General features: G+C 40.2%; 1 protein-coding gene across 1 annotated transcript; it reads left to right on the top strand.

The window, feature by feature from the left end:
- The first annotated feature begins 2,853 nt into the window (after positions 1–2,853).
- SUB1 (SUB1 regulator of transcription) lies at positions 2,854–17,759 on the top strand. The gene is made up of 5 exons (XM_045862890.3): positions 2,854–2,984; positions 5,485–5,557; positions 7,449–7,568; positions 14,957–15,065; positions 16,785–17,759. Exons 2-5 carry the CDS (start codon positions 5,486–5,488, stop codon positions 16,862–16,864), a joined length of 381 nt encoding a protein of 126 aa, XP_045718846.1. The 5' UTR covers positions 2,854–2,984; position 5,485; the 3' UTR covers positions 16,865–17,759.
- The last annotated feature ends 188 nt before the right edge of the window (positions 17,760–17,947 follow it).

The raw sequence follows: 17,947 nt of genomic DNA, 5'->3' as shown, positions 1-17,947 counted from the left end.
ATGTATCACTTCTTATTTTAGCAATCAGAGAAACCTCCTCTACAGTGTTTCCAGCCTCTAGCTCTTCTTTCTTCCTTCTTTAGCCCCATGTTCATATCACCCCAGACATTCCCATTTTAACTGCCCTGGCTCAAAAATCTTCCACACTTCACTGTCTTCTTTTTCATATGGGATAATCCAAACTCCTTGGACTTCATTTAGGACATCTGGCTTCATACTACTTTTCCAAAGAATTGCTCACTCTTCCTCTGTGCCAACTCTACTCCAATAGGATTGACACTCATAGCTTCTCAATGTGCATTACTCCTTTTGTGGTTCCACCTTGCAGAGTGTTCCTCTTTTCCCAGTCCACATGTTTTCTCTCATCCCTGCTAAGGCTGTCTTTCTCTTCAAAATGTTCCCAGTTTATTCCAATCCGGAGGCCCAGCTATCTGCGGGATTTTATAGTATTTGTGGTGGTAGCTGTCATTTGATGGTTGTACAGAGCCTTGCACTCTTTCATGTAGATTGGTACCTCAAAAAACAAACCCCTGGCTAACACAGATCCATTTCTGTGGGCACAGACACCGCTGGAGGGAAGCTGTGGGATTCCTTGGTGTTGATTAGCAGCGATGAGGAAGGTGGAAAAGGCAGAGGTGCTGTCTTGGATCTTGGAGAAAGGTGACAACTGGGCCCGGCAGCTCTGCAGAGCCGGCCTGTCCTAGGACTGGGGCAGCCCTGGCACCGAGCCTGGGGAGCTGCTGGGCGGGCCATACCTGTTGTAGGCCCTTGTCTCTGATGGACTTCTACATCAAGAGAACGTTTTGATCTTCAGACTCATCTGGACCTTAGGGCCTTTAGTCTGCCTGAAACTCCCAGCACCGGGGTGCCTGGGTGTCTCAGTCAGTTAAGTGGCCTGACTCCTGGTTTTGGCTCAGGTCATGATCTCAAGGTCATGACATTGAGCCCTGCATCTGGCTCTATGCTCAGCGTGGAGACTGCTTGAGATTCTCTTTCCCTCTGCCACTCTGACTCCTGGGCTCATGCTCCTACATGCATTCTCTCTCTCTAGAATAAATAAATAAATCTTAAAAAAAAAAAAAAAAAAGAAACCTCCAGCACCAGAATTTTTAGCCCAGCTGTCCCTTTTCATTCAGGTCCCTGTCTAAATAGTTCCATTTCATCCCTAATCATATCTAAATTAACCTCACCCAACACTCTGTATGGCATCATCCTGTTTTTCTTATCTGAAATTATCATCTCTATCTAACTCTTTGCTTATTTATGGTCTGTTTCATGTGTTTACAGAGGCCCTATCAATCTTGTTTATTCCTGAATTCCTAGCGCTCAGAGTAGTGCCAGCATATAGTAGGTGCTGGACACATGTTTATTGAATGAGTGAATAAACTAGGAAAGGACCTTTGGGTAGTGTCTTGCATTTGAGTAAAGAGAGTTGTAACTCTATTGTGGAGAAGGAAGAGGGGAGGTTGGGAGTCAGATGGCTACAACCAGTGCTCTGAACCCCATCTCTTCTCAGCCAGCACCGGATTTCCAGGGAGAGCCACATTCGTGGCTCTCAGGGCCGGGGCAGCCCAGTGATCCTCTAGTTACCCCAGTTATATGAGTTCAGTACAACCAGATACCCCCCACAATGCCCTAGGGCACCCATTGGCCTCAGGGGAACTTTGGTCAACTGGCCATAGTGTTGGTGGGGGAGCTCCCCAAACTTCCTTTGGGTGTACAAGCTCTAGGCTAGCAAGCAACCATGCTGGAAGAGTGGTTGGTGAGTACTTTCCATTTTTTTTTAAACAAATTAATTTAAATGTTTTTTACTTTTTCATTGTTCCCATTGAAGTGTATTTCATGTACTGTGAAATGCACAAATACTAAGTGAAATCATACATCTGTGTACACCTGTGTAACCACCACCAACACCAAGACATATGCAGCATCCTAGCAGATTCCTTCATACTTGCTCCCAAGTGATATTCTCCAAGGGTAACCTGACCTATATGCCCATAGATTTTTTTTTTTTTGCCTGTTTTGGAACATCATATAAAAGGAATTATACAGTAAGTGTTTCATTTTTGAAAAGTGGTCATCTAGCCGGATGCTGCATGAACAGGAGAGGGGTAAGAACTTTTGCATTCTCCCCCAGCCTGCAGCAGTCTGAGTCAGGCAGGCCGTGCAGGGTTTGAATGGTGACTCACTCCCAGAACCTCCAGCAGCTTATTCAACCTTGTTGACCCTATAATTCTTTTTATAAAATAGAATAATTATTCCTACTTTGGAAAGTGCTTTTTAGGATGAATGATAATGGTAAAGTGCCTCGTGCAGTGCCTGGCACATAGTGGGTGCTTGATAAATGTGTGTTGGATAAATAAAACTTTATATATATTCTTGGCTATAGTAGGCATTCATTAAATATACACTCAAATACTCTATTGGTCATGTTCCTGCTTGTACTATAGATTTCTCTTCTGTGAACTACCCCCAGGACTTCAGTTTAAGGATAAGGGTGTGTGTGGCCAAGGACTTCTGTAAAGACTTCTTGCACTTTCTGGAATTAAACATGTGACTTTGGCTTCCTTCCTTTGGATTTTACCAGCCAGAGTAAAATATTGGGAATGGGGGTTAAGGACCATTTCTGAGAAAATGGGCTTTTACAGTATGAACACTTCACTTTAGTACAAGAAACATTTATGGAACAAGTGCAAAGCTCGATGTTTCTCATTCATGTTTTCTTCGTGCCCTCATTCACTCACAGGTCATACTTAAACTTTGATGTATTTCACTTTCAAGGGACTGGCTGAGGACGAGGGCCGGTCCCTTTAAGGCCCTGGAAAGGGTCTCGGTGTTGGTTTGGGCAGGGAGGCCACGCCCCATCACGTGTGCGCAATCCCCCCCCGAGGGGCGGGGCCGGCGTCTCTGGGCTTCCGTCACTTCCGGTTCTCTGTCAGTTGCAAGCGAGCGAGCAGAAGGAGGTTCGGCTGCGAGAGTGGAGCGTGAGTGCTGGGGACCCCGCCCCCACCCCGCGAACCCCTGCCTGTCCGGCCCTCACCCTCCCAGCCGGGCCGCGAGCCGCTTGCGGCCTCTACCCCGCTCGCAGGCGACGGCCGGGGGAAATGGCGGCGTTGCCAGACCTCCCCGCCTCGGCCTCCCCGGACCTCCTCCTCCGTCGCCGACCCGCGCCCCATACCCTACAGGCCTCTCCGCGCCAGAAGCTGCCTCCCGGGAATGGCCCCGGCGCGGCGAGTGCGGCGGCCCCTGGCGGCGGGGCGCGGCCGGGCGGAGGCGAGGGCCGCGCGGAGGGGGCCCGGGCGCCCCCGGGACAATGCCGCGGCGGCCCGGGCCACGGCGCGGGCGCGTGCGGAGCCTGCTTCTCCCCAAGCCCTGGCTGGAACTCAAACCCCGGCATCCGGGGTTGGGGGGGCGCTTTCTGGGGGAGGGAGAGAGCGGACCCCGTCGGAGGAGGGCTGGGGGGTTGGGGGAAGGATGGCTGGTGTGCTGGGGGTAGCTAGCGCTTCGAGAGAAGAAAATGGCGCTTGGTGCAAGTCCCTCCTCTTCCCATACGGTCTCCTCCGCACTTCGCCGCCTCCCACGCCCCCGCCGACCAACCTGTCTCCCCCTGCCTCAGCCGTTGCCAGCCCCAGGGTTCCAGCAGCTTCCTGGCACCGCGCGCCCCCCGTCCCCGTCTTGGCGCTCGTCACCCTCGTGTTGTACCGAATTCCTGTGCCCTTTAGTCCACGTTTAATTTTCACCTCGTTTTTTCTAATCTTCCCTCCACGCCATCATCACAGACCGAAATTCATTATTTCAGTTGCGTTTTGTACATATTTTTCACTAGCGTTTTAGTATCACCTTCCTGAATTACTGGCCTGCCTCCTTCGAACAGTGAAGATTCATTAAGTAAAAGTTAAAATCTGTCAAAAGTTCAAAGTGGTTTTAGTTACCATTATCTTTTTTGTTGTTGAATGATCTTCTAATTTGGGTTAATTACGAGGTCGTTCTTTGAAATGATCTTAGGCAGCCCCCCCCCGCGCAGCCATTATTAATAGACCTATAGTTATGCTTGACTGTTTCAAAGTGAGAAAATAGGTTATGTCCAATTTAATTACCTTTTAAAAAGTGTTTCTTGGCATTATTAGCTGCTAGCATTAAAAAAACCTAAATTGCTTTTGGAGTTTAGGTTGTAAAATGGAGCAGTAACAGGAATAGTACATAAAATCTGGTTCTGAACGTTTCTGGTCCCCTCAGGATTTACTCTTCTCCTCAAGAAATTACCAGTTAAAATCAACATGGCTGGTTGTGCATGTTTGAGCTTTTTGAAATTAGTGGCTAGAATTGGGATGGATGGCCCACTTCTTTTACCTTGACCTCCTAATGTGGGACACGTTTAGTGTTAGTGCCAAGGCAAGTTTAGTCTAGAGAGCTGGATTACTTAGGATTTTTTGAGGAGGAAATGAAGTCTTTTTTCCTTTATTCAACATTTACAGACTGTGTGTTGTACATATTGGGCCCTTTAGGGCATACAAAAATTAATAAGACTCAGTCTTTCTGGAGACGGGGAGAGCTAAAGATACTTTAATAATAAGTGGCTTACCACCTGGTATTGTTAAGTGCCTTGAAAAGAGTGCCTTGGAATTCCTTGAAATTTGGGCTTTAGCTTTTTTTTTTTTTTAATCTCTGCAAAAGTAGATGCACAAGGCTCTCTGTCTTGCTGTGCTCAGGCACTCAGTAAAGATCCACCTGAAAGCAAGATAATTGGGTTATGTACCTCTGTTTGGGGGGAGTGAGGGTCATAGTGGAATTTGAGAAAAGGTTTTGCCCCTCCCATAAGCAGATTCTTCAAAATGTAGTTACATTTCAGAGTAGAAAATCAGTGTAAAATGTAATGAACTGTAAAAATTATGTTTAACTTTGTGAACTCTGAATTAGTGCTTGTCATTTTGATGGCATGATCAAAAAGCCAAAGAAAATTAAGAACATTTACAAAGTAAGAAAAAATAGGGTTATACTGGCAAATGAATTACATCTGTAGAGTGCAGCTGTTCCCCATGTTGTGTGAATGTTGGGGTCAGTTCCTGCAGCGAATACTTCTGTTAGGTCTCATCAGTGAGAAATATAAAGCAGTACTGAGAATATTCCTATTCCTGTTTTAACGGAGATTGCTGTCAGCTGCCTTCTTACAATTTATTCTACCTGTAAACATCTAACTCCTCTAAAATGAAGTATAAAAAGACCCAGTGGCTTTGAGAAGGAGGTGTAGGAGTGTGAGATGTGTGTGACATTTAATTCTTTCTCCTTGCTGGTTCTGAGTGTTATTTTCAACTTGGAAGAGTATAAATTAAGAGTATAACTTCTAGCATTGTGCTCAGCGTAACAACTCCAGTACCACAAAATGGTAGAACCATGGAACTTTTTGAATTTTTGCTTGGGAAAGAGTCAAGTTGAAGGTAGTAGAACAGTTTGTAAATTATTGTGTATAATGTATTTTTCTTTCAGGATGCCTAAATCAAAGGAACTTGTTTCTTCAAGCTCTTCTGGCAGTGATTCTGACAGTGAGGTTGACAAAAAGGTGACTATTAATGCAAGTCATTTCTGTGATACTTAATTCAGCAGTATTGCCCACATCCAGTTCTGAAGGACAGCAAGGCATATCAGAATGGTAAAATGAGCGCCTAGGTGGGTGTTTCTCAAAGTGCGGAAGGCTCCTGGACCACTTGACCAAAGGGCCTGGGGTACTTGTTGTACATGCACACTTCCAGCCCCTGAATCAGGCTGGAGCAAGTCTTACAGGAACCCCAAAGCTGCAGAACCACGGCCTTATTCCCTCTGGGGAATAGCATTAGACTGAGGCCAAAGCTGCTATTTGCCATTATTTAGGAATCTGCCTAATCTCTAGGTGTTGTGTGTTGTAGTTGAGTTAAATTACCTGAACTCTTTGAATGCAGATGTCAGTTTTGACTGCCTTCTCAGCCGTTGATTTTTATCCAGCCCACTAGGATTACTTAAAATGTAGGCTTGGTACATTTTAAGTTAGAATGTTATTTACTCTGGTCCCCTCCTTTTAGTTAAATCAACACCCAGCAAAGCTAACATGAAATTCCCCATCTTGACAATAGCCTTTTTCTACCTTAGATGACAGCTGTGCTGGGAGTGGTGTATTTCGCTTAACTGAGCCGCTCACACTGTAGTCAGAGCTTCTGTGCAGAACTGTTTTTTTAATTCCTAGGAGCTTACATAATTATGTCTCTGAGTTTAGTTGGCAGTGTTAGTTAAAAGAGCTTATGGGAGAATCTTGGAGAAGATGGACCTGTATAGGGAAATACAGAATATATAACCTAAAGGTTGAAATAAGGCCTCGACATACATAGCTATACTCCAGAAGGAAATATCTCTTAGGTTTTTTATTCACACCTGGTATGGCCTTTGAATTTGAAAACAAATTTGAAAAATTTGAAATAAATTTTTACTGAACTTTTATGTGTCAGTCCATGGAGAATATCCAGCCCCTATATAAAGAATAATCAATGACTTTCTACTTTTGAGCTGAGGTGATTTTTGCTATTTTTGCTATTAATAGTACATGAATCCTGTAAACACAGTAATACATTCACTTTTTCAGTTTATATACATGTGTACATTCTATTTTACCTAACTTCATCTAATTTAGTAAGACATTAACATATTAGTTTATACTTTCCACTAAGGAACATGACTGCCCTCTGCTGTTTAGGTTGGGAACTCTACTAGTTTTCATAGGCTGTTAGGTCATTTTAAGAATGAGGCTATATAAAAAGTTTTTACAATAATGTTGCTTTATTTAAGACATTGTCTTGATTTTAGATGCTAATCTAACACATTGCTGTCCACCTTCAGTGGTTTTTGTGATGAAATTCTTGAGTTGTTGACTTCTAGTGCCCAGTATAAAATAGCTTTCTTAGCTTTGCATACTCAAAAATTTTCAAAGTCAATTTAAGTCCCTTTTGGAATAGGCAGGGAATAAATAACATATCCTGGATTGGAATAAGTTGGCTGTATTCTTCCTAATTAATATATATCCTATGTAAAAATATAAGTTGCTGACTAACTTTAGTAGACTTGGGGTTTCCAAAATTTATTCAAAAGCAGCAGGCCTCCCCATCACTTCCCCACCCCCCCAAAGAAATTGGATATGGGATCCTGGTCTAGAAAAGAATTGTTTCTCTGGTTATTACCAGTATGATGCCTGAAGTGTTTTTTGGGTTTCTGAGAACACATTTTGAAAACACTGTGTTAGATATTAGGTTAGCTCCATAGTTCTGTTGGCAAGTGAAACTTGCCTGTGTATATGTTTATGATTTTTTCTTAATAAATGTAGTATTTTGAGCCTTTAAGTCTTAAAAAGTAATGAAGTGTTTGCACTTGAGATGTGTCTTATTCTTATGTGTGCACATTTTAACCATTATGCTTGTTTTTCTTTCAAGTTAAAGAGGAAAAAGCAAGTTACTCCAGAAAAACCTGTGAAGAAGCAAAAGACTGGTGAAACTTCAAGAGCCCTGTCGTCCTCTAAGCAGAGCAGCAGCAGAGATGATAACATGTTCCAGGTAGTGTCCGAGATCCTGAGGATTAGTGTCTGGCTTGATCTGATAAATGTTGAAAGTACCTTAATTTAATATAAGGATAGTCATTGAAATATAGGAGCAGGTTCATTGAAATGAAAGTCATTTGTAAGGTGCTAGATTATTGTTAAAGACTAGAAACCTGTAGTTTGGCTAAGTGTTAAACAATTTAAAAGTGATAGATATCCAAAAAAAAAAGATTGAAAACAGCACATTTAGGAAGCAGTTTGGAGGAGATAGGTCTAGTATTGGGCTGTGAAATATGGATGGGGTATTATTGGAGAAGAAGCAACAGTAGGGCCTGCAAAGTTTGGGCTTGATAAGAATAGGAGAGGCGAGGGGCGCCTAGGTGGCTCAGTTGGTTAAGTGTGGGACTCTTGATTTCTGCTCAGGGTTTTGAGATTGAGCCTGTGTTGGGCTCCGCCCTCAGCAGGGCATCTGCTTGAGATTCTCTCCTTCTCTCTCTGGCGCCGCCCCCCCCCCCCCATGCTCGCTTGCTTTCTCTCTAAAATAAATAAATCTTTAAAAAAGAACAGGAGAGGCAGGTGAATTTACTGAAATTGGCCCTCTGTATATAGTGGGGAATAAGATTGAAGATCGAGTTATAGCAAGGGAAGTGTTTCAAGAAGGGGGCATAATTATTAGTTGAAGCCAAAATGTTGGAATGAGGCTGCAAACATTTGGCTGGAAAAGGCTAGTGCATATATATGTATACACACATACATATATATCAAATGCATAGTTATATATAAAATTGATACATATTTTTAATTTTCTGATGGTCTCGAAAGACTGTATTTCATCAGGCCTTACTGAGTTCTGGGTGTGCAGTGATGAGCCAAGTAGACATGGTTCTCTTATAGTGAGGCAGTTTCCATTACCCCAGAAAGTTCCGTCTTGGCCTCCCTTTGCAGTCATTCCCTCTACCTGAGGTAACTACTGATCTGATTTCTGTCACTATATATTTTTCCTGTTCTAGAACCTCATATAAATGGAATTGTTTGGTTTGTATTGTTTTGTGTCTGGCTTCTTTTGCTCAGTGTAGCATCTTGGGGTCAGTTCTTACTGGTAGTTTGTTCCTTTTTATTGCTGAGTGGTATTCCACTGTAAGATTATACAACAATTTGTTACCCATTCACTAGGGATAGACATTTGGGTTGTTTCTATCTAATCTTGGGCTGTTAGGAATAAAGCTGATGGGAACATTCTTGTAAAAGTCTTTGAATTTTTTTTTCCTCTTTGGATCAACATCAGATCCATTTGCTGGGTCATAGGCTAAGTGTATGTTTAGCTTCATAAGAAAATGTTAAACTGTTTTCTCTAGTAGCTGTACCATTTTATGCACCCACCAGCAATGTGAGAGATTCCAGTTGCTTCATATCCTCACTGGGTTTTGTCAGTATTTAATGCTATTCACGTAAGTTAATGGATGTGTAGTAGGAGCTCATTGTAGTTTACTTCGTGCTTTGTTCAAGTCTTTTTTGCCCATTAAAAAAATAGAGGACATTTGATTTATTGAGTTGAAAGAGTTCTTTATGTATTTTAGGTACAAGTTCTTTGTCAGCTATAAGTATAGTGGATATTTTCTTTAGGTCCGTGGTTTGCCTGTTAATTTTCTTTCTTTTTTTTTTTAAAGATTTTATTTATTTATTAGAGAGAGCACAAGCAGGGGGAGAGGCAGGCAGACAGAGGGAGAGAGAAGCAGGCTTCCCGCTGAGCAGGGAGCCCGTGCGGGGCTCAATCCCAGGACACTGGGATCATGACCTGAGCCGAAGGCATTTGCTTAACCAACTGAGCCACCCAGGTTCCCCATCTCTTATTTTATTTTTTTTTTAAAGAAAATTTTAGTCATTTGTCAGCGCGCGCAGGCAGGGGGAGCGGCAGGCAGAGGGAGAAGTGGGTTCCTCGCTGAAAAACAAGCTCGATGCGGGACTCCATCCCAGGACCCCCGGGATCATGACCTGAGCTTGAAGGCAAATGCTCAACCAACCCAGCCACCCAGGCATCCTTTTTTTTAAAGAGCCTCTTAATGTTCTTTTTCTTTTTTTTTTTTTTTTTTTAAGATTTTATTTATTTATTAGAGAGAATGAGATAGAGCATGAGAAGGGGGAGGGTCAGAGGGAGAAGCAGACCCCCCGCTGAGCAGGGAGCCCGATGCGGGACTCGATCCCGGGACTCCAGGATCATGACCTGAGCCGAAGGCAGTCGCTTAACCGACTGAGCCACCCAGGCGCCCCGAGCCTCTTAATTTTCTTAAGCATTTTTAGAAAGCTTTAATTTTGATTAAGTCCATTTTTATAAATTTTTTTCTTTTTATGGTTAGTGCTTTTTAATGACATTACCTACCCCAAGGCCACACAAATTTTGCCACTGTTTTTTTCCCTAGAATTTTTATAGTTAATAACTTTCATGTTTAGGTGTGTGATCCACGTAGAATTAGTTTAGTTTCTCTGTGTATGGTGTGAAATAGATGTTGAACTAATTTCTCTTCCCACAGAGAGATCTAGTTGTTCTGTACCATTTGTTGAAAAGACTTTTTTCCATTGACTCAGGTTGGATCTTTATAATGAAAATCCATGAGTATATAAAATACATGTCTATTTCTGATCTCTGTTTTATTCCATTGAATAGTTTTTACTTCAATATCACAAGTCACAACTACTGCGCTTTTATAGTGAGTCTTGAAATCAGGTAGTGAAAGTCCTTTAACTGATTTTGCTCTTCTGCGTATTTTGTATTTCCATACACATTATAGAATCAGGCTTGTCAGTTTTTACCGAAAGCCTACTGGGTTTTGATTGGGATTGGGTCAGGCTGAAGATCAGTTTGGGGAGAATAGGCAGCTTGGCAGTACTGAGTCTTCTAGTTCACGAACATGGTGTCTCTCTGCATTTATTTAGATCTTCTTAAATTTGTCTGTTTTTGTGAATTTCATTATAGAGGTCTTGCACATCTTTGTTAAATTAAGTATTTTATATATATTTTTTAAAGATTTGAGAGAGACAGTGTGCATACGGGGGGGGAGGGGCAGAGGGAGAGAAGCCTGATGAGCATGGAGCTCGATGAGGGACTCCATCTCATGACCCTGAGATCACGACCTAAGCTGAAACCAAGAGTCAGAAGCTTAACAGACTGGGCCACCCAGGCACCCCTGGTATTTTATGTTTTTTGGTTCTATCAGAAATCTCTGCTCTCTTAACTTGATTTTCCAGTTCATTGCTAGAAAAGATGTTACAGTATCACTAATAAAAATACATGTGTACTGTGTATTTATAATAGGTTGCATATGTACTTTTTAGAGACTTCTTAGAACTTTCTGTGGTGGTGTTGATTTTGTCTGTGTTACATCATCGTTTTAATTCTTTTTCTTGCTTTATTGCTAGTATTTCTAGTATATTGAAAACAAGTGATGAGAGTAGACATCCATGCCTTGTTCCTGATCTTGGGGGTAAAGCATCCTTCTAACTTTCTCCTTCCTCTGATGCCATCCACTATTGCTTAAACTCTGGAGTGAATGTACGTACTGCTATGGTTTTGCTGCTTTGGTATTGGAGAATGAAGTCACAGGGATAAACGTGGTGCATTTTTCTGTAGGGCCCCTCTTGGGAGATTTTCATTAAAACCTTTATGTTAAAATGAACACATACACTGGGAATGAGCTACAAAATGCATAGTAAGTTTCAGATTATAATCAGAGACTCATTTGGGTAGAACAGTGTGAGTGGGTGTTCCCACAGTTGCCCTTCGTTCCAACCCCACAGCTCTTTGGTGCTGCTGTTCTCTGAAACGTTGTTAGCAAATTCTAGAGTATCATTTTACTCATCTGTACCTTTTCCTCACTTTGAATAATTTCTTATTTACTGTACATCAAATAAAGTCACTTGAAAAGTGATTAGGGACTTCAGATTGTACATTCACAAAGTTTTGGATATGTGGATGGTCAGCCATATTTGGGAGGAAGAAAATGCGTCTTCTGTTAATCTGTGGCAAACAAAAATATTTATAGCACACCTCATTGAAATCATGGATAAAGGAGCTTCTGAATAGTTTCTAGGGAGCAAGAGTAGAAATTAAAGTACCTAGCTAACCATTTGTTGTGTGTTTATTGTATTGTTCAGTGTTCTTTTTTTAAAGATTTTATTTATTTGACAGAAAGACACAGCGAGAGAGGGAACACAAGCAGGGGGAGTGGGAGAGAGAGAGGCAGGCTTCCCGCGGAGCAGGGAGTCTGATGCGGGGCTTGATCCCAGGACCCAGGGATCATGACCTGAGCTGAAGACAGACATTTAATGACTGAGCCACCCAGGCGCCCTGTTCCATGTTCTTTATGATAAAATAATTGAATAGTTGTTAGTACTAATTTAAGACTGGTAAAATGCCATTAATATACTTACAACGTGCTTGTCTCTCTTTTTTTAAAAAAGATTTGCTTTCAGTCTTGATTTTAATTCTTTTTCTAGTGCGATTTTATTTTTTTTAATTATTTTTAAAGATTTTATTTATTTGTCAGAGAGCGCACACAAGCAGGGGGGAGCATCAGGCAGAGGGAGAAGCAGGCTCCCCGCTGATTGTGACCTGAGCCGAAGGCAGACACTTAACCGACTGAGCCACCCAGGCATCCCTCTAGTGCGATTTTAAAGTTTTAACCCTGTTTTCAGATTTTTAGATTGTCAGGAATACAAGCCTTGCAGAAGAGAGTAGTAGTAGTAGTTTTTCTGCTTCTGTGTTTTGTTTTGGTCCGTAGTCGAAGAACCTATAAAGGCTCCAGAATTTCTTCCGGTTTTTCAAGTCCTCTTCAGTATAGCTCCATCTAGTCAGCCTGTCCTTGAGTCTCAGCAGTGTTGAATCTTTCTGCTTAGTCCCTTCTATGTCCTTGTCATTTTTTTCTCTTTTACTTAATAGGCTGTCATATTTCAAGGTTAGATCCTAATACCTAAGGTCTCTTCCACATGCTCAAGCCAACACTGAACTCATACTTAACCTAATCAGTATCACTTTAGGAGGTTTTCAGTACATTTTAATATTACATACTCAGCTAGCTCATGGTCTTGTTAGCTCATGTCTGGTTACTAAAAACCAAAATGAAACAATGTTCAGTTCTGTGGTTGGCTGTGTAAGATACTTACACATTTCTTAGCGTTATTAAATCAGTATTATAAATCACAACTAACAGTTTCTTTGTGATAATTATTTTGGTCTTATTTAATTTATCCATTAAAACAGTTTACTGGGAACCTAGTATGATAGGCACTAGGGGGGTACAAAGAAGACTGATGAAAAAATAAGCCATTAAAACTGACCATAAGATCACTGGTGACTTTAGAGTGGGCAGTGGGAATTCAGTTAGTAGAAATGGTATTTTTTATCCTTTCAAAATTTAGCAATAAAAGGAAGAAGGAAACATGGAGAAAGTTATAAAATACTGCAGATTAGGGAAAATGCTTTATAGAAAGAGGGGAATGAGCATGTTAGGAAATGGTAGATAAGCCATTGGAAAGGGAAAGAATGCATAAGTAATAAATGGGATAGAAAAAGTAAAAAGTTAAGAATTGATGGTGTGAGTACAGAGAAGAAAGATTTGAAGGCACTTACCCATATCGAGTGGACTTCATTTTCTCCATAAAGCATGGGGTATACCCTGGAAGTAGGGGCACACCAGCAGGATCAGAAACTTAAGGATAGAAAACTAAAGGAAAATGAACCAGACCTGGCTGAGACAAGAAAAAGCAGTCTAAGAGGACATACGCAAGATGGAAACCATTAATAAGTACTGGGTCAGCACAGCTGTGATTCTGCTACAGTAATACTTAGTATCTTAATTAAAAGGATTGTTTAATAATCAAGGGACCCAGGTTGGAAGGGAAAGGAACATAGCCACACCCAGAATCTTTACATGTTGAGATGTTCTAAGCACAAAAATCATGGCCAATTTTTAGTCAGTAGATTTGAAGAGTTTTAGAATGAGTAAGAGATCGGTACAGGCGTTAAGAGTTTTGATCAGAAAGTATGACGTGTTAGTTGAAGTGCTAGACCGTATAGATGGTATCTTACAGCGTAAGACCTCCTGGAACATGCTTACAGACACTTTGTTGAGTAGAGCCTTTTCCTTCTCTGGGGAATTTGTAGTTTGTTAAAGCACAGTATAAAGTTTTTGAAAAATGGTTTTCTGTGGGTAGTTTTAAGTTCTTAATTTGAGACTGGTGAAGTGTATTAAAGATGTTATTTAAAATGAATGTCTAAAAGGAAAAGCTTTCTCATGTTCTATTGACTGGATCTTTGGATTTTTAGAATAGTATATAGGTAGTGGGGTCTGTGGATTCCTACTGGTTGTAGTTTGTACTGCAAAAGTTTGCTTTCTAATGATTTTTGTGGTAAAAAAACACAACATAAAATTTACCATCTTAACCATTTTTAAGCAGTAGTGTTAAGTATGTTCATATTATTGTGAAACAGATCTCCAAAACTCTTTCTTTTAGCAAAACTTAAACTCCCCTCTCCTTCTTCTCCCGGCCCCTGATAACTACCATTCTGCTTTCGGTTTCTCTGAGTCTGACTAGTGTAGGCACTTGTATAAGTGGAATCATGCAGTATGCATCTTTTTTTTTTAAAGATTTATTTATTTTAGAGTGGGAGCTTGAGTGTGGGGGAAGGGCAGGGGCAAAGGGAGAATCTCAAGTAGACCCACCTAGTGCAGAGCCCCATGTGGGGCTCGATCTCACGACCCTCATGACCTGAGCTGAAATCAAGAGTTGGACGCTTAACCAACTGAGCCACCCAGGTGCCCCAGTATGCATCTTTTTGTGAGTGGTGTATTTCACTTAGTACGTGTCAGTAAGGTTCATCCATGTTGTAGCATGTGACAGGATTCCTTTTTAAAGGCTGAATAGTATTCCACGGTATGTATATATATCACATTTTGTTTATCCATTCATCTCACGACGGACATGTGGGCTGTTTCCATCTGTGGGCTGTTGTGAGTAATGCTGCTGTGAACATGGGTGTTTAATGAGACCTTGCTTTCATTTCTTTTAGGTTCATACCCAGAAGTGGGGCTGCTGGATCAGATATTCTATTTTTAATTTTTTGAGGAACTGTTTTCCAGTTCCAGTGTTGCTCTGTTTTACTAATGATTTCTTTAAAAATGATTGGAAGTGTGAGATGTACTTTGTTTTTTCCATGTTTTTAAAAAAAGATTTCTTTTTTTTTTTTAAGAAAGATTTCTTCTTAACAGTGACATTTTCTTTGGTTGTAGTTTTGATACTGAGAATAGTTACTTTGATTAAAAGTAGAGGGAGTGTGCAGCAAGTTGTGAATATAAATAGGGACATCGCTGTTGAAGTGAATACCTTTCTATGTTTTTGTTTCTTTTGCAGATTGGGAAAATGAGGTACGTCAGTGTTCGGGACTTTAAAGGGAAAGTCCTAATTGATATTAGAGAATATTGGATGGATCCAGAAGGTGAAATGAAGCCTGGAAGAAAAGGTGAGATTTAATTTCCTGAATTTGGTCCTAATAATTAGAACTAAACTAAAAAGTAACCCACCTTATTTAAAATTGAAATAATGTTGGCAGTGCATTTGGAACATCCTCATTCAGTTGATTCTTTGTTTTCTGTATGTAGTCTTTTAGACATGATATTTAACTTATTTTAATGACATGTCTTGAATAGCTGTTGGAATAAAACCCAGAAAAAATAATAACCCTAATATCACTTCATTTGGCTGCTAATTTGCTTGGATGTAACTTTAGAAAAGAAAAAATTGACATGAATTCTTAAGTAGAGCAGGCACGATCTGGGAAGTTGTAAAATTGGGAATGAAAAATTCTGGCTTATAGTGTTTTCCTTTTGGTTCATCTAAAGGATATCCTCTGGGAGGGGGCATCCAAAGTGGGTCTTTGTCCTTCTTCCGTTTGTGCTTCACCCAGTCCCAAGCATATCAGCATCATAGAAGCATGCTTTATTTATTCATCATATACCTAGAGAACATATGTACTAACATAAATTCATATATTGGGGTAGTTAGCTGCTTTAGGTTGATTCTTAGATAAAAATATGCCTCCTTATCTTCTACTCTGCCTGTTTGTCATCTTGAAGGTACCACTTGTTTGCTTCATGCAGTTCTTAGTTTATTAAACCTAACCTCTCTGTTTTAGTACCCTTTAACATTTTCTCGTTCAAGGCCACTTCTGGACTGCTCATTTAGTTGTTTCATTGTGGCCAGTGCCAGATTTCTTCTCTTGTTCCTGCAAGCGTTTATTAAAACAATTTAATCAGTTTTAAAGCCCGTCCAAGGTGTTGACCCTGTATGTTCTTCTGCCTTCCTCTCAAGTTCATGGCCTCCCAGTAGTTTTCTGAGAAATACACTAATTCTTCCAATTCTAGCTTATTTTTCTTTTTGTATGGGTCAAGTATTAGAACATTAGAAGTTCCAAGTGCAAAGTACTTTCTCTTCACATTTTTACTTCTTAAATAGAAAAGACATGTTATTAGCTAACATTTTAAGTGTTTACTTATGTGTCAGGTGATACATTCAGCTTTTCCTCAGATTAGCTAACTTACTGATTCACAATACCGCTTTGAGATGTAAATACCATTTTACTGGTGAGGAGACTGAGGCTTAGAGATTTTTTTTTTTTTTTTTTTTAAAGGTCATACAGTTAGTGATAGGGAGGCTGGGATTTGAGCCTTGACAGCAGGACTCCAGAATGCATTTTTAACCACTATGTACATTCTGAGAAGTCCTGTATGGGTCACGTCCCAGGAATTTTTCCAAAGTGAAATGAATGCTTCTGGAAGAACTCAGCACAAAGTTGTTCACCTTGAGTTCCTATAGAAATTTTGAGCAAATGTTGGAACCAACTGGATGTAGAAATGGAGTGTCACATAGGAAATCTGGACCTGGCCACTTAGCCTGCTAGTTTGCAAGGTTTTGTGAGATACATCTTCACATCATCATTTGTTCTCACAGGTTATATTAAGTATTGTGCAGGATACAGTGTTGGAAGTAAAACTGGGCGTAAGACTGGTCTGCTCAGGTAATTGTGATGAATCTGTAGTAAACAAGAGATTGGACTCTCAGTATGGTCCCATTGTGCCGGTCAAAGTGGCAGTTGTCGATAAAGCAGTTTTTCAGTTGGAAGTATGAAATTGTCAGAGCTTAAAGGGATTTCCAGCTTTCAATTTTTAAAACTTTGTTTTAGGTATTTCTTTAAATCCCGAGCAATGGAGCCAGCTGAAGGAACAGATTGCGGACATTGATGACGCAGTAAGAAAGCTGTAAAATCAGAGCCACATGAAACCTGTACTGTTCTAGTTGTTTTAATCTGTCTTTTTACATTGGCTTTTGTTTTCTAAACGTTGTTTTCCAAGCTATTGTATATTTGGATTGCAGAACAATTTGTAAGATGAATACTTTTTTTTTATGTGCATTATTAAAAGTGTTCTGAGTGAAGCTAATTGTCAACTTTATTAAGGAGGATTGCTTTGTGCCCGCCACCTAGTGTAAAATAAAATCAAGTAATACAATCTTAACTGTTGTGGCCTTTTTTGATCAAAAGAGTTGGTACTGTTTAAGGCCAAAAGTAACAGTTTATAGACCTGTTGGTTTCACCTTGGCTTTTACATTCAAAGGATTTGTATTGCATTGAATTTATAAACTCTGACTTGTGAAATCCATAGTTGATCTGTTTTCTTCCAGCCCAGTGTCTAGACTTGTTGGATTTTTCTACCCCAGTGATATTTCACTTTCCCCTTTGTTTTCTTTACTTTGTTTTCTTTTAATGTCATGTTCAGTTTTTATTTCACTTTTTTCTCTTTCTTGACTATATTATACTAATTTGGAAAGTCAGTGAAACTGTCAAAATGTTAGTTATCTCAATAAGGTACTTGTAATTAAAATATTATATGAGAGCTACAATCACTAATTCTACTGTATTAAATATTAGGAGATATAGTTTGATAAAAAAAACATGACTTGTATGAAAACTCTGAGCAAGTAAGTGTATGTTGTTACCTGTAGTGTTCTGTGTAGTTACCTTATTGCTTAGTCTGCAGAGAATAATGACTTCGATGTCTGATTTACTTTCACTTATTAAACATGTTCACCATGGGATGATGTCTATAAAATCAGATACTGTTATATTAGATTAGGATTTAATAAAAATTGTGAAAGCTTACTGGCCTAACATTTTATTTTATAACATTGAGTATGGATTATATGTAGCCAGAGATATAACTGAGCTTTACTGTCATCGTAGGTAATGTGGTTAGTTTTTGGAAGAAAGAGTATACAGAACATATATTTCTGTTTTTTGGCCTTCTCTTAGTAGACTTGGTTCTTTTTTTTTTTGCAGTTAATCTACTG

The sequence above is a fragment of the Mirounga angustirostris genome, unplaced genomic scaffold, assembly GCF_029215605.1.
Source record: "Mirounga angustirostris isolate CCGP_5_RB_7025 unplaced genomic scaffold, mMirAng1.0.hap1 SCAF_7, whole genome shotgun sequence".
Taxonomy (NCBI): Eukaryota; Metazoa; Chordata; class Mammalia; order Carnivora; family Phocidae; genus Mirounga; species Mirounga angustirostris.
The sequence above is the reverse complement of the archived record's forward strand: the minus strand, read 5'-3'. Positions and strand labels throughout refer to the sequence as shown.